The sequence below is a fragment of the Triturus cristatus genome, chromosome 5_1 (assembly GCF_964204655.1).
Source record: "Triturus cristatus chromosome 5_1, aTriCri1.1, whole genome shotgun sequence".
NCBI lineage: Eukaryota > Metazoa > Chordata > Amphibia > Caudata > Salamandridae > Triturus > Triturus cristatus.
The window spans coordinates 772,811,122-772,826,209 of NC_140587.1; the positions used below are offsets into that span (position 1 = coordinate 772,811,122).

The window sequence follows — 15,088 nt, forward strand, 5'->3', positions numbered from 1 at the left end:
CAGAAAGGAGAGTCACGAGTGAGCCTACCAATTGCAAGTAATGGGTGGGCTCTAAGCTCCTTTTTAGATAAAAAAAGAATACAATCACAAGAAACAGTGCATGCACTGTCTCAGGCAAGACCTAGAAAGGACTATAGTTCTGTGGAAGAGGTGCCACAGTACTATTATTCTATATGCACTTTAAAATCTAATTTACATCTTTTAAACGCCCCAATAGGAGTCCGAAGTCATGAATTCTATAGACCTACAGAGAAGGTTCTCTTTTATCCTTGAATAAGTGAAGGTGTTTTTATGTTAATTAGTATCATCTTTGATTAAGACATTTTTATGACTGCATCTGAATGATTAATTCGTTTTTTTTAAATTAAATAATGTAATCTCTATTATGTTTAAAAATATTTCTACAAGTCCTTGTGAAAGTTGCTGAAAGCATGTAAACTCTAGAGACTACTCCACTTGAGTTACAAAAACAAACAAGCATTTGCAATGCAACAGGTCTCGCATCAGCAGTAAACAACATGCAGTGTTGTGAGGATGCAGTATCACAGGCTGTCACTAGGTGTCCGGAGGGACCTCTTTTGGCCACATACGGTACTGCACCCTGCAACATGGCCAAGCAGTAGAGCCGACGACTGGGGATCCTGGTTTGAGTCTGGTGTCAGCCTGATTGTTTAATTTCCCACGAGCAGGTGTGCTATATAAAGAAAGGCTAGAAATGTAAAATAACATAAGAATGCAATGCTCGGGGGTGGGCAAGCAGTGTCATGAGAACAACAGCAGGGGTCTGGAGCAGTGTTGTGGGAGGGGTGAGGGGAAGGCATGGGCAAGCAGTGTCTGAGCAAAACAGCAGTGGCCTTGGATGGGTGGTGGAGGCCTGGAGCAGCCTTTGGGTAAGGAAGGGGACATCAAGGGACAGACGGCAAGCAAATGAAGCAACGGGATCATTGTACAATTAAACACTTGCAGAGCAAAAACGCAGCCCAACAAACAAAAAAAAGAATTCTCTCAAAGTGAAAATTACCTCAAAAGTAAGAACGCATGTAAGAGGGCCAGTCCTCATGGGAGGATACCAAATTCCAAAAGGAGGGACTACTAAGTGTATTGACCAATGAAAAACAAGCATTTCTGAAGGACAGCAACTGAAACCAATAAAAAAGATGCCCCATTTTTTCAAGGCCATATCCTAGATACAGCATGTCTCGAAGAGACAGTGTAAGCGCTGCCTAGGCGAGACCTAAAAATGAGCCCTTCATTCTAGTATACTGTGTAACAAAGTGTGTTTGCCACAGAAACTGTTCGAACTGATATTTATGCAGAATTATAAAAATATATTTGCTAGAGACAACAAAAAAGCATAGTCTGAATAAAGATCTTTATATTTCCACGGTTCATTTGAAGGTTTACATATTTTTGCTTAAACATTGTTTTTACAGTAACTAGTGCAGGATCTCCTTGAATTATGCAATACAATGAAATAGCACATTTGCTTCGCTAAGCCTTTCCAGTCTGCTAGAAACGCAATACATTTCTGACGCCTGGCTCTGCATTATCTCCAGCCTCAAACGAGCTTAGAGTCTGTTACTCAGCTCTTTTCTCAGCTTCTTAACATACTGTCGGACACACTGCACGATAAATGTGCTAAGTATGCACTCTAACATAGAGCACAATAATACAACACTGTGCAATTCTAACCATCCCCACAGTGGAAAAGTGCAATGGTTAAAAATGTACACATAAAATAAGACATTACAAAATCAAATTAACAATCCCACTTCTTTAAACTTTCAGTTGCATCTCTGAAATGTATATTTTTTGTCCAGTCCTTTTTTTTTTTGTAGTGTGCTCGGCTGGAAAAGTGAGATGTAAAAACAAAAAGTCTTTAATTTAGGCGAACGTAGTGCACGCAATGACGCAGTGTGTCACTTTTTTTTAGAAAGTAAAGCCCGTTCTCTGATTTTTTCCTCCGTAGGTCACGTGACATTTTGCTTGTCTGGTTCCCTGGCCACGGGAACATATTTGATGCTTCCAGGGGAAATCCGATGTTCCTTAGTTGGTGGTATCCCAGGCTACTGCCCAGAACTGCTTTGCTGTAGCACCGACCCTGCCAGAAGGTACCATCTGAAGTAGGAGGGAGATGTAAACTTGGGGTCACTAACTCTTGGGAACCAAATCAGCTGTGGCACCCTAAAAAAGGAATCTATAGCCTCTGCCACGGGGACAATTGCACTTTTAAGAGCCGGTATAAAAATAGATTGGCACACACTGTTAGCAAGCTGCAGGTCGCTCCTTGGGAGCATGTTCATAAAGTGGGGTCTCTGTTTTTGCTCCGTTGGTCCTTTTGGTTCAAGATCTGTTTCACCACCGAAGCCACTGATTCAAGTCAATTTGCACCATGCCTTGGTTTCCCTCCTGCACCACAACGCTCACGGCGAGGAAGCCTCACTCTCGAGTCTGGTTTCTGGAGCAAAGGTGGTTATGAATAAAACACAAAAGCGTGGTCTATTTCCAAGTCTTGATTTAAATTTCCAGTAGTAACTGCTGCCTCCTAGATTCCAGTGAAGCCAGCAGTCTGCAAGGATACCCCTCCTACGAAGGGTGGCCTGTGCTAGGAGCTCTGGGTTAGGCGTCTGTAATGCGGCATCATTTCATGCTCCGGCAGGTGAAGGGCAAACTCCAGGGCCACCAGCACCGGGAACTCAAAAGCCATCAGTTCCCGTCTGTTCAAGCGGAACTTTTCTTCCAGTTTCTGTAAAATAAATACATCTTTAGAGTACTAGGTAATCGACTTTACTTTTCACTCCAGCCTAGGATATGAGATGCAGATGTGTAGGCAAGGTTACTATCCAACACCCGTCCCTCACCCATTAAGCATAATCATTACATACTGTTATCCCTGCCACTATCCAGCATCCTTCCTTCAGCTGTTCATCACCACCCTCACATACTCTCACCCCTGCCCTCTGTACCCAGAGGACAACACGCCTTTGCCCTTGTCCTCATATCCCATATGCACTCGCCTCTACACATCCCACAACCAGCACGTACCATGTCCTTACCTTACTGCGCCTCTTCCCCCTCCAACACACACCTTTGCTAGTTACAGCATCTCCCATCTAGCTCCCTTTATTTAAATATCACTCCCCACCTGGCACACTCCTGGGCTCTTCTCCTGTAAACAGTCCCTTACATGGGCATGTCCCAGCTCTACTGTCTACCTACACTTGCAGTCCAGCTCTATTAATCTCTGAGGCAGTGGAAAGAGTAGTACAAGGTAGGTGTAGAAATCGTGGGCAGTGGGGGAGAGTACGCAGAAGGCAATATCAGGGACAGAGATGAGGCAAACTAACTCCACAAAAGGGGAGGGGTGGGGAAAGACTACAAATGTAGCCCATTTGGGAGGGAGAAGAGCCATGCTATGAATGGAAGGAGCTGGTTAAGAGGAAAGCTGCTCGAGCTTCAACTTTCAGGAGCACACACATGACACTGTAATGCTATTTAGGTGTATTATATAACTAGATCATTTATGGTGTTGTCTCTGGCAGCAGCACAGATGGAAGGAGGGCAGACATTAACCTACATCTATTTTAGGCCTATCTTGACAGTGCAACTGTCATTTCACCTTTTAACCTACACCAATATTATTCTACTGTTCTGAGCTACCACACAATTACATATCCATTCACGTGCTATCTACTTGTATTGCTTCACGTTACCATACAACATTCCTTTAAAGGCAGACTTATTGGCATTCAATAACACCAAAAGACCTGCTCAAAATGACCAATGATAAACTTTCAACAGTGGCCCCTTCAAACTTCAAATGTCATCCTAATTGTCATGACCACATAGCGGCTATCTTTATACCGTCTAGAGAAGAGGTCCTGGATCACTTAAACCTTTATAAAACAGGATTGTGTCAGTGTATAATGTCTCCCCTACTTTCTCCCTACCAACTGTGTACGAGAAGAACAAGTTACTTACCTTCGGTAACGATGTATCTGAAGAAACATTAGTTAGTTAGATTCCTCACCTTAGAATATCCCCAGGCGTCAGGCTGGATCCGGAAAGTTTTGTCAGCAATACCCCTGCGCGTCGTCGGCGTCGTGCGCCGGGATGATGTCGGAGTACTTAGACGCCGCCCTCGCACGCTGACGTCAGTTCTTGTACATAGCTTTCCGCGCCAGAAACGCAGAGCCATGCAAGAGACTGACACTGGTGCCAAAAGATTCTAGGGCCCTGAAAGGGATAATCTCAACCCTAGATATCGGTTCGCAGAACGGGTAGGATGGGTGGGTCGGTGAGGAATCTAACTAACTAATGTTTCTTACAGATACATCGTTACCGAAGGTAAGTAACTTGTTCATCTGAAAGAAACACGTTAGTTAGATTCCTCACCTTAGAATAGATACCCCAGCAGTACCAACTCCGGTGGTGGGTCTGCGAACCAAGATCACACCAGAAAGTCCTGGAGAACAGAACGGCCAAAGAAGCCGTCTCTCCGGACTTGGCTGTCCAGGCAGTAGCGTTTGGCAAACGTGTGCAGCGATGCCCACGTTGCCGTCTGACAGATGTCGTGCAAGGGGACTCCCCGACCCAGTGCAGTGGAAGCTGCAGTGGCCTGAGTAGAATGGGCTCTCAACCATACAGGAGGTTCCTTTTTAGCTAAGGAGTAACATGCCTTGATACACAAAACGACCCACAGATAGATGGTCCATTTGTGCACCGCTCGTCCCTTCTTAGCGCCCACGTAGCCTACAAAGAGTTGCTGCTTGGTGCGATCCAAATAAAAGGACAGTGCCCGTTTTGGGTCCAGGCGGTGGAGCCGCTCTTCCTCTTTCGAGGGATGCGGAGGCGGAAAGAAGGTGGGCAACGTGACAGACTGCCCAATGTGAAAGGAAGTCACAACCTTAGGAAGGAAAGAAGGACGAGTTCTGAGAACAATTTTGTCCAGATGGACAGAAAGGAAAGGAGGCTTAGAAGAGAGAGCCTGGAGCTCACTCACCCTTCTAGCAGAGGTGATGGCCACCAGGAAAGCAGTTTTGAGCGTCAAAAGACGAGGAGCACAATTATGCAGTGGCTCAAAGGGAGCACACATCAGAAACGTCAAGACCAGATTCAAATCCCACTGAGGCATTACAAAAGGAACAGGAGGAAACATGCGAGTAATGCCCTTAAGAAAGCGAGAGACAACAGGGGATTTGAAAAGAGAAGGCTGATCAGGAAGCCGTAAGAAAGCAGAGATAGCAGAAAGATAACCTTTCAGGGTGCCCAGAGCAGAGCCCTGCTGGGCCAAAGAAAGAAGAAAGAGGAGAACCTCAGAAAGAGGGACGGAAAGGGGATCCACAGCCTTTGTTGTGCACCATGCCACAAATTTGTTCCACTGGCAGGCGTATACCGATTTTGTGGAGGGACTCCTGGCTGCCAGAATAACATCACAGACTTCAGGAGGCAAGTCAAATGGCATCAACTGCCGCCGCTCAATCTCCACGCATGGAGGTGGAGGCTGGAAAGGTTCATGTGTAGGACCGTCCCCTGCTGCTGCGACAGAAGGTCCTCCTGAAGAGGCAGACGGATCGGGGGATCGATCAACAGACTGAGTAGCTTGGGATACCAGTACCTTCTTGCCCAATCCGGAGCGACAAGGATGACTTGGGCCCGATTGCGCCTGATCTTCTTCAGCACTCTGGGCAGAAGGGGTATAGGTGGAAAGGCGTAGAACAGACCGCAACTCCACTCGCGACGAAAGGCGTCCCCGAGCGAGTGCCGCCTTGGAAACTCCAACGCGCAGAACTGCTGACATTGCGCGTTCTCTTCGGTGGTGAATAGATCTAACCAAGGCTCTCCCCACTGCCGAAAGAGGCCTTGCACCACGTCCGAGTTTAAACGCCACTCGTGATCCATCATGCACCGGCGGCTGAGTTCGTCGGCTCTGGCGTTCAGAGAGCCTGCCAGATGTTGAACCACTAGGGTGATGCCCTGATGTTCCAGCCATGTCCAGAGGCGCAGAGCCTCCTGACAAAGGGTCCACGACCCCACCCCGCCCTGTTTGTTGCAATATCGCATGGCGGTGGTGTTGTCCGTGAACACCTGCACTACACTTCCCCGAACAGAGGGAAGGAATGCCTTCAGTGCAAGCCGGATCGCCCGCAGCTCCAATAGGTTGATATGGAGTCGGGACTCCGCCGGAGACCAGATGCCTCTGATCTCCGCCTCTCCCATGTGGCCCCCCCATCCCAGGAGGGACGCATCCGTCACTACTACGTGCTCCGGTTGGGTAGGGAGAGGGATCTGCCACTGACCCAATCGCGGTCCGTGAGCCACCCCTGCAACTGCTTTGCAGTGTCCTCCGAGATCAAGACACGGTCGGACAGGTTGCCCCGATGCTGGGCCCACTGAAACTTCAGATCCCACTGCAGTGCCCGCATCCGCCACCTGGCAGGATGCAGGAGGCCATCAGACCCAGAAGCCGCAGCACCAACCTGACCGAAACCCAGGATAGAGGCCGGAAGATGGGAATCAGGGCCTGAATATCCCGGACCCGCTGTTCCGGAGGATAAGCCCAGAACTGCTCCGAGTCCAGAACCGCTACGATGAAGAGGAGCTTCTGAGAGGGACTCAGATGCGACTTCGACACATTGATGGTGAACCCCAGCGAATGCAGGAGGTCGGCCATTGTCTGGAGGTGGGAGACGACTGCCTGGGGCGAGCCCGCCTTCAACAACCAGTTGTCGAGATAGGGGAAGACTGGAACCCCTAATCTGCGCAGATGAGCTGCGACCACCGCCATCACTTTGGTGAACACCCGAGGGGCACTGGTGAGGCCAAAGGGGAGCACGGTAAACTGAAAGTGCTCCTGGCCCACCGTGAACCGCAGGTTACGCCGGTGGGCCGGCAGGACGGGAATGTGAAAATAAGCGTCCTGCAAGTCCAACGCTACCATCCAGTCTCCAGGGTCGAGGGCAGCCAGAACCTGAGCTAAAGTGAGCATCTTGAACCGTTCCTTCCGGAGGAAGACGTTAACGCTCCTGAGGTCCAAGATAGGGCGCAGGCCCCCTTTGCCCTTCTTGGGAACCAGAAAGTAGTGGGAATAGCAACCACGACCTACTTCTGGACCAGGTACATGCTCGATGGCCCCCTTGGCCAAGAGGGCCATAACTTCCTCCCGCAGAAGATTCAAGTGATCCCCGACATACAGTGGTACTGCGGTGGCATGGCTGGAGAGGTCGTCTCGAAGGGGAGAGAGTAGCCCCTTTGGACGATTTGCAGCACCCACCTGTCCGACGTGATGGAACGCCAGTGGAGCAGGTGATGGTGAACTCTGCCTCCCACTAGCGTGGAATGGGCCAGAAAGCACGGACTAGGAGGGCTATGAGGCGGATGCTGCCGGGGTAGATGTGGACTGACCGGCACGTTGTCCCCCAGTACCACCTCGGCGGAATCCACGCCCGCGACCGCGTGTAGGTTGGGTCTGCGGCCGGTGGCTAGGCGGACGTGAGGGGGCGCCCCTTCCTTGGCAACGAAAGGGACGAAAAGTGGAGGGTTGCGGGCGCGGGCCGAAAGGCCCAAGGACTTGGCCGTAGCCCGGGAGTCCTCGAAGCGCACCAGCGCACCATCCGCCTTTTCGCCAAAAAGACGACTGCCATCAAAGGGCATATCCATGAGGGTGCTCTGGACATCCCCTGAGAAAGACGTGGACCACAGCCAGGCGTGGCGGTGAAGAGCCACCGTGGTTGACATTGCCCTACCCAGCGAGTCCGTAGTGTCTAGTCCACATCGGATAGCATGTCGCACTGCATCCCGCCCGTCGGCAAGAGCCTGGGCGAGCCATGTCCGGGCCTCCTCCGGACACTGGGGCAGCACGTCCTCCACCGTATCCCACAGGGAGTTAGAGTAACGGTCCAAGAGGCAAGCAGTATTCAAAGACCGCAGTCCCAAACTAAGGGAAGAGAACAGCTTCTTGCCGAACCGTTCAAGCCTCTTGCATTCCCGATCCAGGGGACCGGACGGGAAGGAGGACTGGGAAGTAGAGGCCTGGATAACCAGGCTCTCGGGTGTGGGGTGTTGGGACAGAAAGCTGGGGTCGCCCCGGTGCAGGGTGGTGGCGCCGGGCCACGTTCCGATCCACAGGTGGTACTGTGGAGGGCTTGGACCAAGTGCCTTTCAGAACGTCCATGAGTGCCTCATTAAACTGTAGCAGAGGCTCCGAGGAGCTTGCTGACGGTTGGAGCACTTCAGTGAGGAGGTTAGTCCTCACGGCCACAGCAGGCAGCTCCAGCCCAAGGGCTTCAGCCGCCTTGCGCAGCACCACGGAAAATGCAGCACCCTCCTCCGAAGCCACAGTCGGAGGAGAGATGAAGCCAGGTGTCCAGACCACTGGCATCCCCCAGCTCATCTGCCCAGTCCTGTGATAAGTTGGCCTTCAGACCCCCCCCCAGCCGTCACAGTCATCCGATTCCTGGTAGACAGGTGGAATGATCGGAGCCGGGCGAAAGATGAGATTGCCACCCATCGGCGTCTGATGCGGCGCCGGTCCCAGACCGGGACTGAACCGGGGAACGGCGTCGTCCGAAGGTGGCGCCGGAGGTGGTACCAGAGGAGATGCCGGCGGAGGGGTCGTGAGGTCGACCGGCGTCGTCTGGGATCCAGGCCTGGATCCCGCGGGGACCTGCGGCGTCTGTACCGGAGTCGACGATGGTGCTGGTGCCGGAGCCGCCGGCCCGCTAGGCCCCCCAGTCGAGCCCGCAGGGCCCGAAGGCGCGCCGGCAGGCGTCTACGGCGGAGCCAGGCCTCTCATGGCCAAGAGGAAGGCACTGATCTCCACCGGAGTCGTGTCGGTCCCAGGGATTGGCGGGTATAGGGACGGACGCGACTCCTGCGGCTCCGACGGAGCCGCGTGGGTGGTACCACCCGAGCCCTCAGCCGAGTCGCGCGACCGGCGAGGGTAGCCCGAAGAGCGATGTTGCCTCTTGGACTTCTTACCATGCTTCGACTTACCCGAAGACTTGGAACCGGACGAGTGGTGGTGACTGCGGCTCCACGACCAGTCCCTCGACCTCCTCCTTGACCGGGACCGTGAACTGCCGGTACTCCAGGAGCTTGCTCGACAAGAGACCAAAAGAGTCAAAAAGTTTAGTCAAAAAATGACTAAGGGGTAAGTTCTTCCCGGATCGGCGCTGTCTGGCGTGGAAAAAAGAAGAACTGATGTCAGCGCGCGAGGGCGGCGTCTAAGTACTCCAACGACGTCATCCCGGCGCACGACACCGGACGCGGAGCCGCAGATGACGCCTAGCGACGCGCAGGGGAATTGCTGACAAAACTTTCCAGATCCAGCCTGACGCCTGGGGATATTCTAAGGTGAGGAATCTAACGTGTTTCTTTCAGATAGAAAGAAACAGGTGACTCTTTTTAAAGCACGATACAATGCAAGATTTTATGTGGTGCCGATGGCTGATTGGGTGTTTCTGGTTTTGTCTCCCCTAGGTGCAGATAAAACAAAAAATTGATAAATAATGGTGCAGTGTGGCTAGTTGACCCTTGCCCTGATGAAATTGCCACAAGTCTCCTGAGTCAATGAAACATGTTGGTTTTTAAGTGAGGAAACACACAGCATGGAATAAAAAGTTAGATAGCTAGTGGTGTTTAGCTCATTTTTAACTCGGATTGACGCGGGTTCTGAACAGACCCCGTCACTCCTTTTAGGGTTGACATTACTTTGGGCCCGGATGTGTACACCGGTGCCTATTGTTCACATATAGCACTTTGCGTATGTCTTTTCACATCACTTAAAAATTCTTTTATAGGGTGGCAGTTGCTAATGATGAGAACCTGAGGAAGCAGGTGAGTACCTGTCTGCTAAACTCCCATGGTGTTACTCCCGTGAGGCACTGCCATCCTTTTTCACTATATTTTCTTCACTTTTGTATGATTTTCTTTCTCGTACACAGTTGGTAGGGAGAAAGTAGAGGAGACATTATACACAGACACAACCCTGTTTTATAAAGGTTTAAGTGATCCAGGACCCCATCTCTAGACGGTATAAAGATAGCCGCTATGTGGTCATGACAATTAGGATGAAGTTTGAAGGGGCCACTGTTGAAAGTTTATCACTGGTCATTTTGATTAGGTCTTTTGTTGTTATTGATTGATAAGTGGGGGGCAACCTGCCCATTTACCCCCTAAGCTCCTTGTTGTACAGACTTATTGGCATTGCCAATTCTTTTTTTAAGCTGCTGGTAAGGCTCTTAAGAATTACCCAAATGTGTTCGTTTTTTGTGTTATACTAAGTATCTATTTTTACTATGAAGCTTTTCAATGGCACTGCTTTTTCAAGGAAATTTCTTTAGTGCTTGCTTCAGCTACCAATATTCTTGAACACAATGGATCTCCCTGCACAAGGAAGCAATACCTCGTGTCCAGCTGCAGTGGTGAATACTGCTAGGTAAAAAGACAGCATCCAACGATGGTAAATGTTGTGGACGCAGGTGGCGGATGCAGCTAACCCACTATAGCTATTATCCTCATGTGAATGAAATTCCACCACCTCATCACGGGCGGGTAGTGCCAAACTGGTATTATGTACCAAGTAGTAACAGAGCCTAGACTAACCAGGAATAGTACAACCTTTTCGCTGGTCTAATTACGAATGGTATGGGTTGGGGCTATCGGTATGAAGGAGGGTCCAGGGGATCCCACTCCACACAGGCAACATCTGCCATGTGGACGATAAATGTAATGCAGTGAGGGCCTGGGTCCAGCCTCACTGGAGCCTCCAATTACTAGACACTGTGCCATCTCCCTAGCCGGGAAAGTAAACCCATTCTCTTCCATTATCTCTTCAGATTGCCTTAGGGTCAGAAAGAATATTAGAACTCCTTAAACAAGATGGCTGAATGCCCTCACAGATTAAACACACACTGTTTATGAAAAGTACATGTGCTACTTCTGACCAAACTCATCTTCAGAACAGTCAGAGCACAATGTCCACCAGACAGCAGAAGTCAGGATGGTCAGGGCACTTCGCTTTTTTCCCCGCTGACCAAATGTATCGTCGCCCAGTATCTGTACTGATAGAGGGCTGCAAGGGGATGTCAAGGATACAGACTGCGGGCTCCACTCACAAAGATGCCCACATCAAAAATGTTAAGCATGAAATGCAGACAAAGGGGGGGGGGAGATACAGCTCCATTTTAAAAAGATGGATCCTAAGTTCTGATGTGCTGAAAGATAATGTTTCTCAATATTATGTCCATAAACTGGAAGCAAGCACACTCCACTGACAGTTTCTACTCAGATTACTAAGGTATCTCCGGTAATATTGTGGAGAAGCAGGAAAGTTTTTATGGATCATACTTATTTAGGCAATGTTGCACAGCAGAAATATTTAATAAATGAACCCACAAGTAAATCTAAACATGGAAACAGAAGAGGGATAGAGTATTTCACTTTTGTGATTCTCATATAGAAGTAGTCAGGCTAATGATCTCATCAGAACAGAAAAAGGATCAGAGGGTTATTTTGGTGCTACAAGGAGGAAATTAGGTGACTGCGATAGAAAAGCTGGTATCAGGTAACAAAAGCACATCACGTGGAGGCTAAGATTACTAATGGTGTGGGCACCTATGTAAAGGCAGTGCCTTGTCTTTCCTTGCCTTGTTACATGTTAGGTGACCATTATGCATATACTGTAAAAACAGGGCCACTGAAATGTGATTCCGTGGCTTTGGCACTTTCTGGATGATTACAGATTTTTCACATTTGCCACACAATTCACCATCTATTGAATAATTTGTAGGGTTAAAAAAAATATATTCTAGCTCAAATAAATTAAAATGTACTAAACATGCCGTGCCACGTGTTGCAGTGCAGTGGAAGGTCCTTTGCTGAATTTGGGTGTCGAAACCGGTACTAATGAAGGGAAACCTTTGCCCAGACATTGTTAACATGTGTAAAAACGCCAACATATTGAAGTGATACTATTACACCACATATTTGCTTTTTCTTGCTGCATAATTTAGTTAGCTCTACCTCATAATTCCCATGGCTCCATGTAAAAAGGGAACCTACTCAGCCAAGGACTATACATGTAGGTCGTAGCCCAGGTACGACTTACAAACATGGCGACAGAAACAAAAAACACCTTATTTTAGATATAGAACAGATGCACACAGAAACTACCACACATATGATAATGAAGCCTGTTTGACATTATAAAGCAAACCAATAACAAATCTGCAAATTCACTAGCGCCTGTTTTGAAAAAAATGCTGGAACTAAGAAGAACCCTCAAATGCATATGCCCCAGTACTTGTGCCTGAGTCCGGCCTAGTGAGGGGCAGTTTACTGTAAGTCAGGGCCAGTGGAATTATGCGGCAGGAGAGGGCCAAATTATGCGTCACTGTTCACTAAATTATGCTGCAAGAGAAGGCAAATTATGCCACGTAATGAGGAACATTTTGTGATAGTATTGATTCATTTTGTTTCTCATTTTTACACTTGTTAGCACTGTCTGAGCATTGATAACAGCTCATTAGTACCAGTTTAACAACCAAATATAGCATAAGCAACAGAAAGGCGAGCAGTCAACGTTTGCAAAGTGCCTTCTACTGCGCTGCAATATGCGTTGCTGCGTTTTTAGTAACTTTTGAACCCTTTGAGCTATAATTTTATTTTCATTAACATTTGCAGATTGTGATTATGCGGCATCTGCAGTAAATCCATAATTATGCGAAAAACACAGCATCCGCACAATCGATAATTCGAGTGGCCCTGCTATTAGTGCAGTCCCGTCAAAAGGAAGCGGAAAAGTAATTCGGTCTATTAAATTGCAGTCACTTGTCAGGCTCTCCCTGTTGCCAAATTCCATCAACCCTTTTCTTTATTCGCGTTCAGCGCTCATTCAACCGTTAAACGCAAAGGACGACGGTTAAGGTCACAGCGAATGAGACGTTATTTTCGGTCATTGTTAACACCCCTTCCGCCAACCTCCAATCCCTCGGCCACTTACGTCGATAAGATGCTTAACCTCATGCTTTCTGAGGTCGCTGCCGATCTTAGCTGCTAGCAGCACGCAGGCTCCGGCGCATAGTTTTCGGTTCTGCTTGTTCAGTTTCCCCTTGAGAGCCAGCTTTTCGAAGTAGACAAATGCCATGGCCACCGTGGGCTCCTCGTAGCCACACTCATCCTGGGCGAGCTTACGGATGTCACGTTTGAGGCTAAAGGGGAGACAAAACGCAAACAAATTATTCAACTATTTGTTACCCCAGAACAAGTCCCTGAACACGTTATTCCAACCTACCTCAAATAATCATCACTGAGATAAAAAAAAAACACACCTAGACCCCGATTTGAAGTTGACCACGGAAACGCCAGCAAAATGTGAAAGTAGCAGCATATTCACTCGCAGATATCCCCCCAGTGAAAAATCCTTTGGTGGGATTACCTTCATCAGAGGGTGGTACGTAGAAGTTAAGTCATCCGGAAGACTCTCCGCCAGCGAGAGTGATCCACCATAGAGTTGCCCACTTCTTCCTCAAATTGGAGGGTTTTTATTTTACAGCCCAACTCTAAACAAATCTACAAGTCTAAACTCAATAATGTACACAGTTAAGACCGCAAATGTGTGTCTATGAAAATCCATCATAGTCTTGCTCATAAGGGGACTCATTACATACTTAAATACATACTTAAATTGACAGAGTGTGATGGGCCAGTCATATTTGGTGCAGATCAGTGGAGCCCTTACTCTTGTGGACACTGCTATTCTGTTGATCAATAATGGAATATCCACTCAGCACTTTAAGGAGCCAGCCATGTCAGCCTTTAACCGGCAAACAAAGCTGCCGTTCATTGGATATGAAGGCAGTGATCCAAAGAAACTATCTACGGCTTAGAGAATTGATAGCAGAAACGATGAACGTGGACATATACAGACAATATTCACATGCGTTTTTATTTGGTGATCAATATATTGATCAATTCATTATGAATGAAGGACAGAGCACCTAAATAAATATAACCTCAGCTGTTTGGGTCGGAACACAGATAAACATTGACAAAGCCAATAAGTCTTACCTTTTGCTCTATTGGCAATGCCTTTTAGCAATGGTAAAAAATATATATATTTTACCGATGTGCCACAGTAGCAGCAAAATTAAAAATAAATGTAAAAAGGCTCAATGACGCATATCAGTGCATGTGTCATCACGCATGTGTAATACAATATGTAAAAAGAGTAGCAAGGCACTTTTTTTTTTTTTTTTTTTTTTTTAAGAGTAAGGAGCAGCCCAGCAGCAGATTGCAGCTGCAGGGCCCTCCAAAAAGATACATTTATCATTTCATTTTTTAAAGAACGAGAGGGGGGGGGCTTAGGAGGGAAGCACAACTGGGTGAGCAGTGGTGGGGAGAGACTAGGGTAAATGCCAATATGCAACATATGCATCTGGGGCGTAGAGCAAAGGAGGAGTTGGGCAACATAGCAAAAAAATAAAAATAAAGCAACACCAGACAGGGAGGGCTGGAGAAACCAACATATATGGGGGAGTAGGAGAGCCCCACAGTGTGGGGTGGGGCACAAGAATTTCAGTCTGGAATCTACAAACAAGGAAGAGAACAAGAAAAACGCATACACTGCATAGAGTGCTTCAAGAAAAAGAGAAAGAAGCGGTTTCCTGAAGGTGAGCAGAGGAAGAATACAATTAATCCAATCAAATATTAGAAAAGAAGCTATGCTCCAGGAGCCAACCAAACACAAGAAGGGGGAGGCACGTCATTGAATAAAAAGTAAACAAATGACAGTGGCAAGTGGGTAAGTTCCAAGTGTGATTTAAGAACTGATATTGTCCACAATAGGTCATCAACAACAGAAAGCTTAAAGATCTCTGTAGGTGAGACCTAAAAAACAAACCCGTTTGTCCCCGGTGAGCAGTTGTGAGAGAATTTGCAACAGACTGAATACAGATACACTCGTACCCTACACTGAATTCATGTGATTGAAACCTAATTAAATGCATGCTATTTGAAAACTAGCAATATGTAATCATTTATCTATTGAATATATTTGGTTGTTGTCCGCATTAACTTCCTCTTTCCA

General features: G+C 48.0%; 1 protein-coding gene across 1 annotated transcript in view; it reads right to left on the minus strand.

The window, feature by feature from the left end:
- Nucleotides 1-1,353: 1,353 nt before the first annotated feature.
- CABLES1 (Cdk5 and Abl enzyme substrate 1) overlaps nucleotides 1,354-15,088 on the minus strand; it is a 368,783-nt gene continuing 355,048 nt past the window's right edge. Inside the window, exons 9-10 of the mRNA XM_085605768.1 lie at nucleotides 13,004-13,211; nucleotides 1,354-2,746 (exon numbers count right to left, since the gene is read on the minus strand). Of these exons, the coding sequence (XP_085461894.1) occupies nucleotides 2,606-2,746; nucleotides 13,004-13,211 (349 nt within the window). The 3' untranslated portion in view covers nucleotides 1,354-2,605. The remainder of the gene's footprint in view (nucleotides 2,747-13,003; nucleotides 13,212-15,088) is intronic.